The 12,715-nt window shown below is 43.4% G+C and overlaps 1 protein-coding gene and 1 pseudogene across 1 annotated transcript; one reads left to right on the top strand and one right to left on the bottom strand.

Annotated features, from left to right (window-relative positions):
- Positions 1-8,625: 8,625 nt before the first annotated feature.
- Positions 8,626-11,138, top strand: LOC136497179 (uncharacterized; annotated as a pseudogene).
- Positions 11,139-11,425: 287 nt separating this feature from the next.
- Positions 11,426-12,648, bottom strand: LOC136497181 (glutamate dehydrogenase 2, mitochondrial-like). Its single transcript, XM_066492966.1, has 4 exons — positions 12,364-12,648; positions 12,082-12,157; positions 11,904-11,990; positions 11,426-11,813 (listed from the first exon to the last, which is right to left on the bottom strand). The coding sequence occupies exons 1-4, from the start codon at positions 12,462-12,464 to the stop codon at positions 11,628-11,630; spliced, it is 450 nt and encodes a 149-aa protein (XP_066349063.1). The 5' UTR covers positions 12,465-12,648; the 3' UTR covers positions 11,426-11,627.
- Positions 12,649-12,715: the final 67 nt, after the last annotated feature.

The raw sequence follows: 12,715 nt of genomic DNA, 5'->3' as shown, positions 1-12,715 counted from the left end.
CACGAATGTACCATTCTTTAATTACTTGACTTGAAGACCAAGAAAGTAACTTAACTCTCCAATCATGGACATTTCAAACTCATTAGCCATCATCTTTTTAAATTCTTCACAAAAGTCTTGATTGGTTGATTCAAATATGATATCATCAATATAGATTTGCAACACAAATAAGTCTTTGTCAATCTTCTTGATGAAAAGAGTAGCGTCAACCTTGCCCATCATGAACCCTTTAGAGAGTAGAAAGTCCCTCAATCTCTCATACCATGCTCTAGGTTTTTGCTTCAAGCTATACAATACCTTCTTCAACTTGTACACATGGTCGGGCTTCTTGTCATCTTCAAAACAGGAAGGTTGCTCAACATATACTTCTTTATTGATGTAACCATTGAGAAATGCACTCTTGACATCCATTTGATAGAGCTTGATGTTGTGGGCACAAGCATAGTCTAATAAGATTCTAATTGCTTCCAATCTAGCAATCAGGGCATATATTTCTTTAAAGTCAAGACTTTCAACTTATGTATATCCTTGTGCTACCAATCTTGCTTTGTTCCTTACTACTACCCCATCTTAATTTTGCTTATTTAAAGACCCATTTGGTTCTAATCATATTTGTGCCCCTTTGGTCTCTCTATTAATTCCCATACTTGATTTCTTGTGAAGTTATTCAATTCTTCATGTATAGCATTTACCCAATCAACATCCTTCAATGCTTCATCTATCTTCTTTAATTCAATGGATGACACAAATGAGAAATGCTCATAAAATAAAGCTAATCTTGATCTAGTTTACACACCTCTTGAAATATCACCAATGATAGTATCCAATGGACGATCCCTTATAATATTGGTTGGTTGGAGTATTGAAACTTGATTGCTTGCACTTGCTTGATCATTGGATTGAGATGATGTGCTAGCCACTTGATTTTGTTCATTGTCATGAGAGCCATTTGTACTAGCCTGATTTGTATCATCTTGCAAATTTGTGTTAGAGAGCACTTGCACTTGATTATCTTTATTATCATTCATTTGCCTAAGCCTCAATTCACCAACATCTATGTTCTTTATGGCTTTTGAAAGTTGAATGCATCTAACATCTTCCAAGTTCTCATTCTAATCTTGGAAACCCTTGGTTTCATCAAATTCAACATCATGAACTTTCTTAAGAGTACACTATCCAAATTTCAAACTCTATATGCTTTGCTAGTAGTTGAGTATCCAAGTAGGAATCCTTCATCACATTTCTTGTCAAACTTGCCCAATCTAGTGCCTTTCTTCAAGATATAGCATTTGCAACCAAAGACCTAAAAATATGTAATGTTGGGCTTTCTACTATTCAAGAGCTCATATGGTGTCTTCTCTTTTAATGGGTGACAATAGAGGCGAGGTTGCTACAATAGCAAGCCATGTTGATAGCTTCAGCCTAAAAAGATTGACTCACATTATACTCACTAAGCATAGACCTTGCCATATTAATGAGTGTTATATTCTTCCTCTCAACAAGGTTATTTGATTGCAGAGTACTTGGCTAAGAATTGATGTCTAATTCTAAATTCATCACATAACTCATCAATTCTAGTGTTTTTGAACTCACTACAATTATCACTTCTAACTCTCTTGGTGGTTGTTTCAAACTCATTGTGAATGCCCTTAACAAATGATTTTAATGTTGCAAACACATCACTTTTGTCCACTAGAAAGAATACCCAAGTGTATCTAGTATAATCATCTACTATCACAAAGCCATATTTGTTACCACCAATGCTAGTCTATTGAGTTGGCCCAAACAAGTCTATGTGCAATAACTCAAATGCTTTACTAGTGCTCATCATCCTTTTTTTAGGATAGGTGTTTCTAACTTATTTACCAGCTTGACAGGAGCTACAAAGCTTATCCTTCTCAAACACAATATCTTTCAAGCCTCTAACCAAGTCATGCTTAACCAATCTATTCAATTATTTTATTCCAACATGACCAAGCCTTGTACGCCATAACCAACCCATGCTAGACTTAGTGAACAAGCATATTAACAATTGAGCTTCACTATTATTGAAATCAACTAAGTATAGATTCTCATATTTAAAGCCTTTGAAAATCAAGTTAGAGCCATCTATACTTATGATTTCTACATCATCTACCCCAAATATGCATTTGAATCCAAGATCACACAATTGAGCCATGGATAGCAAATTGTAGTTTAAGCTCTCAACAAGCAACACATTGGAGATGCTCATGTCATTGGATATTGCAATCTTACCAAGCCTGTTGACCTAGCCTTTGCCATTGTCATCAAATGTAATATTATCATAATCATCATTGCCATTAGTGTTGATTGAGTTGAACATTCTTATATCACCGGTTAAGTGTTGAGTGCACCCACTATCAAGAACCCAATGTCTTTCTCTGGCTTTGTAATTGACCTATAAAAGAAGATCAATTCTTTTTAGGTACCAAAACTTGCTTGGGTCCTTAAAGGTTAGTGACCAAGCTCTTTGGCACTCAAATAGCTTTCTTCTTTGAACCCATCCATGGTGTATCAATGAACTTAGCTTTAATACCATTTGTACCCTTAGTAAGCACATAGAAAGAATTAATCTTAATTAAGGATATATTAGCTTGTGACTTCTTGTTCATGCACTTTTGCTCTACATGACCAACTTGCTTGTAACTGGTGCAAAACCGACTATTGTTCTTCACAAAGCTAATCTTGTGAGGAGCAAAGGCCGCCTTACCTTTCTTGGGGGTATAGCCCAATCTCTCTTTATAGAGAGAAGCTCTTTAGTTACCCAAGCACATAAGCAAGCAGTCCTCACCACCATAGGCTTTGCATAAGGCGCAAGTGAGCTCATTGACCTCCTTCTTGAGGGTCTCATTCTCAACAATTAGTGAGACATCACAAGTGAAACCATCACTACTAGATGAGGTAGAAGTATATGTACTACAAGAAGGGTTAGTGGGAGCAACAATGATAGGATTATAGAATGATTCATCAATTATATCACAAGTTAAGCCTTTGTCATATGTTATAACATGCTCCTTCTCATTTTGCTCATTAAGTAAAGAGGAATGAGCTTTTTCAAGCTTCTTGTGAGCCTTGCCAAGCTTCTCATGGGCTTCCTTTAGTCTCTCATGAGATGCATTGAGCCTACCAAAGGCTTGCTTAAGGGCTTTTAGTTCCTTCTCTTAATGTCAAAGTGTTCTTTAGCATCATCTAGCATGTTAAGTAGTTCATCCTTAGTTGGTTCATCATCATCACTATCACTTTTATTTTTATTTTCATTATCATGTTCCTCATCACTTCTATCATCACAAGTTTGTATCTTAGTAGCCTTAGCCATGAAGCATGATGAAGTGTCAAAGAGAGAAGGCTTATCATTGATAGCAATGCTTGCAAGAGCCTTCTTTTTTATGGTCTTGTCATCATCACTATCATCATCATTACTTGAGGAAGCATCACTATCCCAAGTGATCACATATGAACCACCCTTCTTCTTCTTCTTTTTGAAGGTCATCTTGTCCTTCTTCTCTTTCTTTTCCTTCTTATCCTTCTTCTTGTTGTCATCATCATTATCGCTATTGTATAGGCATTGAGCAACAAGATGATCCTTGCTCTCATAATTGAAGCACCTTCTTGACTCTTCCTTGTTCTTGGATGAAGACTTCTTTCTTCTAGCATGGTAGCCCTTCTTCATCATGAACTTGCCAAATCTCTTGACAAAGAGAGCCATCTTCTCATCATCCATCTCATCAAAGCTCAAGTTTTCATCTTCACTTGATGATTCTTGCTTTGCCTTACCCTTGGATAATGTGGCCTTAAACGCCACACTCTTCTTCTTATCATCTTTCTTCTCCCTCTTTTCTTCCTTCTCATCATTATTTCTATAAGCATCATCAGTCATGATATCTCCCAAAATTTGGTTTGGTGTCATTATGTCCAAACCGATCCTCACTAGCAAGGTGACCAACATGTCAAATCTTGCGGATAAGCATCTTAAGAACTTATGAGAGAATTCCTTGTCCTCCACCTTCTCACCAAGTGCTTTGAGATCATTGACAAGCACTTTCATCCGATGGAACATGTCTAGCACACTCTCATCTTCTTTCATCTTAAAGCTATCAAATTTCTCCTTGAGAATGTATGCCTTTGCACCCTTTATTGCCTTGGTGCCCTCGAATGATTCTTCCAACTTCTTCCAAGCCTCATGAGCCATCTCTGCTCATATGTTCTCTCATCAATTGCATCATGAATGGCACTTAGAGCAATGCCATTATTTTGGAGAAGCACTTCTTTGCCCATGGTGGGATTCTCCGGATCAGTAATCTCAATTTTGGTTTCTACCACCTTTCACACCCTTTTATTGATTAACTTAATATGTGTGGTCATCTTTAACTTCTAATATGGATAATTTGTGCCATCAAATTAGGGGTGGCTTCTTGGTGTTGTTGATTTGAGTCATTTTGATATCGAAGGTTGTTAAGCCTCAAATCATGGTAACCTCGGCTCTGATACCACTTGAAAGGTCCTAATGGCTAGAGGGGGAGGGTTGAATAGCCTATTAAAAAATTCTACAACAACACTTAACAAACCAGTTAGACAAATATAAGGCAAAGCAAGTGTTGCGCTAGCCTAATAAAAATGCAAGCCACCTACCACAATTCTAGTTTTTATAGTCTCTATCTACACAATGACTATGCCACTACACTAAGTTAGTGTGCTCTCAAAGGCTAACAAAAGGGTCACACTAACCAAACTAATAAGCTCTCACGACTAGGTACACTAAAGAGTTTGACAACTAGTATGCGGTAATGTAAAGAGAGAGAGCAAAATGGTTATACCGCCGAGTTGAGGAATGAACCAATCAACCACAAGAATGAATATCAATGAAGACCAATTACCTCAGAATCAAATGATGACACAATGATTTTTTACCGAGGTTTACTTGCTTGCTGGCAAGCTAGTCCTTGTTTTGGCGATTCACTCACTTGGAGGTTCACGTGCTAATTGGCATCATACTGCTAAACCCTCAATAGGGTGCCACACAACCAACACAAGATGAGGATCACACAAGCCATGAGAAATCCACTAGAGTACCTTTTGGCTCTCCATCGGGGAAAGGTCAAGAACCCCTCACAAACATCACGATTGAAGCCGAAGACAATCACCAACCTTCGCTCGATGATCCTCGCTGCTCCAAGCCATCTAGGTAGCGGCAACCACCAAGAGTAACAAGCGAATCCCATAGCAAAACACGAACATCAAGTGCCTCTAGATGCAAACACTCAAGCAATACACTTGGATTCACTCCCAATCTCACAAAGATGATGAATCAATGATGGAGATGAGTGAGAGGGCTTTGGCTAAGCTCACAAGGTTGCTATGTCAATACAAATGGCCAAGAGAGTGAGCTTGAGCCAGCTATGGGGCTTAAATAGAGAGCCCCCATGAATAGAGCCATTGGCTCCTCTGTCCAATGAAACACGGGCTGACCAGACGTGCCGATTAGGTTGACCAGACATAGGCCTCTAGAGTCTGACCGCCCAATGCTCACCACATGTCATTAGCCACAAATGTTGAGTGCCTGATCTTAACGGCTAGTCTGCTTCGCGCCATGTGTTAAGTTACGACCGGATGCACTACTTAAAGTGACCGAACACTCCATCACTAGAGTCCGGTCATTTCCAGTAAGGTTCTAGAGAGGCAAAATTATGATCGGACGCGTTCGGTCCACCATGACTGGACATGCTGGTGCGGCCGCTCCTCCTCCTCTTCTCTGTGCGCCGCCATGTTAGCAGGGCCAGACGCTAAACAATGTTTAACCAGAGTCCAGTCACCTACATCCGGTCTCAGGCCGAGAGTAGCCCGAGCACACCACTGATTTTATAAATGACCGGATGTTGCTCCCCCGAGTCTGGTCACCACGTGACCGACGTCCGATCACTATTTTTAGTGACTATCACCTCCTTCACTTCACCAACTTCTCCACCCTTGCTCAAATGTGCCAACCACCAAGTGTACCACCTTGTGTGCATGTGTTAGCATATTTTCATAAATGTTTTCAAGGGTGTTAGCACTCCACTAGATCCTAAATGCATATGTAATAAGTTAGAGCATCTAGTGGCACTTTGATAACCGCATTTCGATACGAGTTTCACCCCTCTTAATATTACGGCTATCAATCTTAAATGTGATCACACTCGCTAAGTGTCTCGATCACTATACCGAAAAACTCCTATCAATTTCACCTTTGCCTTGAGCTTTTTGTTTTTCTCTTTCTTCTTTTTCAAGTCCAAGCACTTGATCATCACCATGACATCACCATCATCATGATCTTCACCATTGCTTCACCACTTGAAATAATGCTACCTATCTCATGATCACTTAAATGAACTAGGTTAGCACTTATGGTTTCATCAATTCACCAAAACCAAACTAGAGCTTTCAGCGAGGTACTGGCATAGCCACTGGCGACGAGGAAGAAGGTGGAGGGGGGCGCGAGATGTTGAAGACGACCGCACACACGAACTGCGTCCTTTTTTGTTTACAAGCTTACTCTACTATTTGGCGTCGTCCTTTCTAGCTCAACTCAGCAACAACATTTAAATTAGGACCCTCTACTTCCATGGTATCCATTTGTCAGCCATATTTTTTTCATCTCTCTCTCTCCCATCTTGCATCTGCATCCTTCAACACTGGTCGTCTGGTCCACAACCTCCCTCTCTTCCACCATTTGGGCTTCCATCCCTCTTCTCTTCCTCCATAGCCATCGAGGATCGCCAACCCTACACCCACACACGTTGCGCCCACATGCCTAGGGGTGTGGCTACTCATGGCACGCCCAACTTATGGGGCGCAACTCCCAAACAGTGGATCTAGCGGCAAGGAGGGGAGCTTGAACAACAAAAGGGAAAGAATGTTCGGTGCTCGAGAAGAGGATTGACATAAGTTAAAAAGTAGGGGTATGGTGTAAACCGTGGAATGATGGCTTGAGATAGAAATTTGAGGGTCTTCTATTTTTAAGGGTCTCCTATGGTCCCTGCTAGAGTGGGCCTATTAGAGTTGCTTAACACAAACAATACAACAGGAGTGTAAATCGTTTTTTTGTCTTTTTTGGTCTAGGCTGCATGCTTTGTTTGTACTTTGAGGCTTTGAGCATGTACAAAAGTGTGCTTGGGGAGGAAGAAAATACCAAATTTCCACTAGAAGTATGTCATTTGCACCTAGTAGTGCTTGAAAGATGCCTAAGATGTAAAAAAGAAAAAGATAAAAATTAGAGGCACCCAAATATTCTTTATTTCTTTCTTAACTGGGCTATTAGTCTGGTCGTGTATATCGGAAACCTTGGGAAGCACAGACTGGACGAAAACTCAGTAACTTACCTTGAACAAGTCACCATTTAACTTACCTCCACCATCCAGCCATTCAAATTAGATCCAGCGGCTCTTGTGCTTGGAAAGCAAAATCACCTCTGACGTAGCTGTTTTTTTTACAGTAGTTGAGACACAACTCATGCTCTTTCAAAGAAAAAAAATACAAGTGTTGACACAACATTTGAGGTTCAATAGCTCATGCACCTCCGACATAGGAGTAACTGCTTTTTACAGTAGTTTAGACATAGCAAGTCACTAAATAATCAAGTATTGACACAACAACAATCAACTACTTACAAGTGCTGATACTATAGTTAGCCTGTAATTAGGTAGTCAAAGCTAGAGCAGATTTTGAAGGTCCACATTTGCCAAAGTTGGAGTTTTTATGAGGTGAGTAAAATTGTTAATGGCAGTGTACTTTTGAAGCTCGAAATCTCCTTTCTTGTTGCCATCTTATTCCACTTCTACTTGAGGCTCTACATCACTTTTTTTTCCCTTTTGTGTCTGCTAATAAAAGTGCAACTAATAATTAGTTGAGGAATATTTAGATTGCAAAAATGACATATACTACATTGCATCTAATTAGATGGAGACCACAACAAAATATAAATGCAGGTCGGGATAGGAGCGCGGCGCTGCAGCGCGTGGGAAGTACTCCGACTCACGTGCCTCTGAAAAAAACGAACTAGCAATTGCTTGATTGGTTATGAACCCTTAGATCTCTCCTTGCTACACGAGGTAAGCAAGGGCACTCACAGTGGTTAGAGCTGATTATTAGCTCTAAGACAACTTTTTCATTAGTACTAACTTTTAGCACCTAACTTTTAACATGATAGCTCCATACGATACTCTCACGTAACAATGAAATATGTACAATGAAATACGTACTCGTACTGTACTAGCTTTACTCTCTTTTATATTAAAATATAAAAAACACTTAGAGCGGGAGTTAATTGTTGAGCTGCCCTCCCCTCTCACTTACTGACTGTGCTCGCCGGAGAGGAGACCGGACGTGCCGCGTGCGGAAGCAAGTACAGTACGAGTACGTACTCCGTAAGTAGCCAAGGGCAGTATGGTAAAAGAAAAGGTCGGGTTTCCCAGGCCAGACACCACACCATCCAAGGCAGCAGAACAGGGAAGACGGACACGGACGGAAGAGCCCAGCCCAACCACAGCCTACCGGACACCGGCCGCATTCTCTCCCCTCTTGCCCTCTCCCCGTTAAACCCTCCTCTTTCATTCTACCGGACCAACAGCAGGAGCCCGGTATTCCGCACCCCTACCCAACAATGGTGACCGTCGTCGAGGTGGACGCGGGGCAAGAGGCGAAGCGGGGGAAGGCGACGGATGAGGAGGGGCAGCGGACGCCGCCGCCGCAGCCGTTGGAGGTCGCGCGGAAGCCCCGCCAACCCACGCCGGATCACCCACCCTATTGCTGGGTAATACCCTACTCGCCGCGGATTCCGTTGATCCGTTTCTCATTCCTTCTTGTGCTCCCCTTTTATTTCTTTATTATAATGATATCATAATATTGTTTTAGATTTTCTACTTAATTAGGCTAGTGTCGGTGGAGGTTTCATGGCCAGATACCAACGCGCTTATATTTGAAGAGTTTCATCTTATGAATATATATCTAAACTTTCATCACCGGTGCCATATCAGCACTTTAATGCCCATGAAACTCTATGAAACCTCGATTGAGATTGGCCTTAGTACTGCATGTAATTAGTTTCATTCTTTCTGCGATTGATTCGTTCTGTTAATCCCTGCTCAATCGAACGGACTAGGAAATTAATTACCTCCGATGGCCACACCACTAGAGCCGCCTTGGCGCCTTACCGAACAAGCTTATGCTAACGTTGATAGGTTGATCGCCCATCGATGGAGGATTTCCCCCCTCTTTTATTTTGTTGAGAAAAGGGCGTCGCAGACTCGCAGTGGGGTACATTTCTCCGGGGTACACCGATTAACACCTTACCGCGCTTGACATTGTGGCCGTGTTGGGTTGCAGATGATCGGCGAGGCAATCGACGCGCTGGCCGAGGACGGCGGCTCGTCGGAGGACTCCATCTCGGCCTTCATCTGCGCCAGGCACCCCGGCGTGTCCCCCGCGCACGATAGGCTCCTCCGGCACTACCTCGGCAAGCACGTCGCCGAGGGCATCTTCATGCGAACCGCTGCGGGGCGGTACGAGCGCTGCCCCGAGGAAAACACGGATGAGGAGCTCCCGGTGGAGCAGGCTGAGGCCGGCTCGTGCAGGCCGGCGTCCGTGGAGGCCAAGCGTGGCCGAGGCAGGCCACGGAGGGATGGCTCTCCTTCGACACCGCCTGCAGGCAGGAAGGATGGCAGCGCGGGGGCTCAGTGGATGACACCGCCTGCAGGCTCTTCTTTGACACATGCCGCTGCTGCCAAGGACTCTGTTCCAATGTCACTGGTTGCTGTTGCAAACAAGGATGGAAGCCAGGCACCGTCATTGAAGCCCAAGCGCCGTCGCCGGCTTCGCAGGCAGGGGATGGCCACGACCACGGACAGCTCTGGCGAAGCAATCGTCGCCGGCAAGAAAGATGGCAGTGAGGTTCCATACACTTCGGACAAGGAGCATGAGCCACCGCGTGAGCTGGGACTGTCGATCCTCGGTGATAGCTCTTCTGCATCCACCATGGACAAGGCATGCACCGAGGTCTCTCCAACCACGCCACCTGTGGGTGGTGATCAGCCTCTCGACCTGGCCCTGGTGAACACCACAGAGGTGCCTGTGCCTGAACCTGCGCCAACGCCAATGCCTGCTATGGACAAGGATGGTGGTCAGCCTCTCGACCTGGCCCTGGTAACCACCACAGAGGTGCCTGTGCCTGAACCTGCACCAACGCCAACGCCTGCTATGGACAAAGATGGTGGTCAGCCTCTCGACCCGGCCCTGGTGACTACTACCACAGAGGTGCCTGTGTCTGAACCTGCGCCAACGCCTGCTATGGACAAGGATGGTAACGATGCTTCTTCAATCGTGGACAAGAATGAGAGCATTTGGACAACGCCCACTGCGCCCAAGTCTGGCAGCCAGGCTTGCAAGCTGGCACTCATGGCTGCTGCTGCTGCTGGCTTTGTTCCAGTGTTGGTTGCTAACAAGAAAGGTGGCCTTAACGAGGCTCCATCTGCAACCTACAAGGATGTTCTTCAGCCTCGCAAGGCTGGCTCTGCTCCAACTGCACGCAAGAAGGCTGGCGGCAAGGCTCTGTCAGATACCCCCAAGGGCCGTCGCCGGCAACACAAATCAGCCGCGGTGGCTACTGGTGACCGATCTGCTCTTACACCTGGCAAGAAGCTAGGCTGTAAGGTCTCATTTGCATCTCCCAAGTTGACACCGGTGATTGCTGGTGGTGGTCCTACTCCAGCTTCAGTTGCTGACCAGGGCGGCATGGAAGCAGCACGGCCAGCCTCGCAAACTGTACCCTGTTACCGCTGACGAGATTTCAGATGATCCGGGGATTGTTTTGCTCGCGTTGCCTTCTCAGACGCTGGCAGCATCAAACGCGTAGCTCCAAAACTTGGGTACCTGAAGCATATGCCTAACACTTGCTAAATGCAATGCGCAGGATGATAACTTTAGTGTGTGCTTTTTTAATTAACTTTAGTGTGTTCTCTTTTAATTAACCTTAGTGTGTTCTCTTCTACTGAATTATTAAGCTACTACTTAGCGCTTATGAGAAACTCATAGTCACAGCGGTGCTTTAAACTGTATGGATAACTGGTTTATTTGAATCTCTTCTGTAATTTTTACGGATCATTTACATCTGGGAGCTTCAAACCCCATACCAGAGTTTCATTAAGAATGAAAAGATACATGAACTCTTTTGAGACCAAATAAAAAGGCCTACCCAGTGCAGAGAGCTCCCGCTCTGTGCAGGGTTAGGGAAGGGTGGTAGTGGCGAGCCTTACCCTCGTCTGTGCAATGCGAGGAGACCGCGACTCGAACCTGGGACCTTCTGATCACAGGCGGTAAGACTCTACCGCTTGCACCAAGCCCGACCTTCTATTGAGACCAAATAAGCTTTCTAAAATATTATAAAAATGATTAAATACAGTTTTCAATAATCATCACCAAGAACTAGATAACCAACCATTAGTAACCCTGGATCAACAAGCACAACACCCAGAATGTTATTTCAACTGGACTCCTTCCAAGCCAGCCTTATCCTCCAACATTGTTGGAAATGAATTATTGAATACACCTGATGAATCTGTAATGTGCAGTCAATGGTCTCATGCCTCCCAGCCTCTCAAGAGGGTGGCACGGGCAACCCTGTTAACTCCTAAGGTGAATGCCCCCATCCTAAGGTTGCAATCTAGACTCTTGCACATGGCCTTGATGTGTTGAAAAGCACTGCTCATGTACTTCTCTAGTTCATTGTTTACTTTCTCTTCATCCCACATGAAACCTTGAATGTTCTACACCATCAATCAACATAGCACAAGAAAACAGATTAAAGCAAGGAAGCAATCGAGCAATGAAGCGGTGACACACAGACATTTGTTTACCTGAACCCACTCAAAGTAGCTAACGATCACACCACCTGAATTAGCATAGATATCAGGTAATACTACTACTCCCTTCTTGGCAAGAATCTGCATATGCAAGAGGCAGAAGCTCAGAAAAAAAAAAAGTTGCCAAATTGGTCGTCTTCCTGATATTATTGCACAAAATAGATGGTTCTACCTCATCTGCCTCTGGATCAGTTGGATGGTTAGCAGCTTCAATTATAAATTTGGCCTTCACATCTGGTGCATTATCCCTGCACAAAACCAATTACCGGGAATCAGCAATGTTGGGTATATATACGACAGAGCTTGGAAATAAATCAAAAGTAGGCTATTCATCACAAAACAAAATTGGCATATTTTATCAGGTCATGAAAAGGTTCTGGCACATATCAATGGGCGAAAATTTGTTGAGAGAAAGCTAATGAAACTAACAATAGACAAGGACACTCGTTCTTACTTGTTAAGAACTCCACCTAAGGCACAGGGGACAAGAACATCACAGTCGTGCACTAGCAACTCAGTCGAATCCATAACTTCTGCACCATGAAAGTCTTTCATGGCATGACCTTCATTCCTATGCTTCACCAAAGCAGGTATGTCTATACCAGACGCGTTTCTGATTGAACCCGTCACATCTCCAATTGCAATAATCTTACCACCTTTCTCGTGGATAAGTCGTGCAGCCCATGAGCCAACATTGCCAAAACCCTACAAGGTTGACATATTAATCTATATATATTGTATTGTGCTCGCATACTGACAATAACATATATAGAGTTTTTTTTAATATTAGTTAACCTCTTAAACGG

The sequence above is a fragment of the Miscanthus floridulus genome, chromosome 12, assembly GCF_019320115.1.
Source record: "Miscanthus floridulus cultivar M001 chromosome 12, ASM1932011v1, whole genome shotgun sequence".
Lineage (NCBI taxonomy): Eukaryota > Viridiplantae > Streptophyta > Magnoliopsida > Poales > Poaceae > Miscanthus > Miscanthus floridulus.
Note: the sequence above shows the minus strand (reverse complement) of the source record. Positions and strands in the feature narration are given on the sequence as shown.

Coding starts and splice junctions, on each gene's coding strand:
- LOC136497181 (XM_066492966.1), bottom strand. CDS start 12,464: ATGAAAGACTTTCATGGTGCAGAAGTTATGGATTCGACTGAGTTGCTA. Junction 12,158..12,363: donor TTAGGTGGAGTTCTTAACAA/GTAAGAACGAGT, acceptor GGTTTTGTGCAG/GGATAATGCACCAGATGTGA. Junction 11,814..11,903: donor GCTACTTTGAGTGGGTTCAG/GTAAACAAATGT, acceptor TTGATGGTGTAG/AACATTCAAGGTTTCATGTG.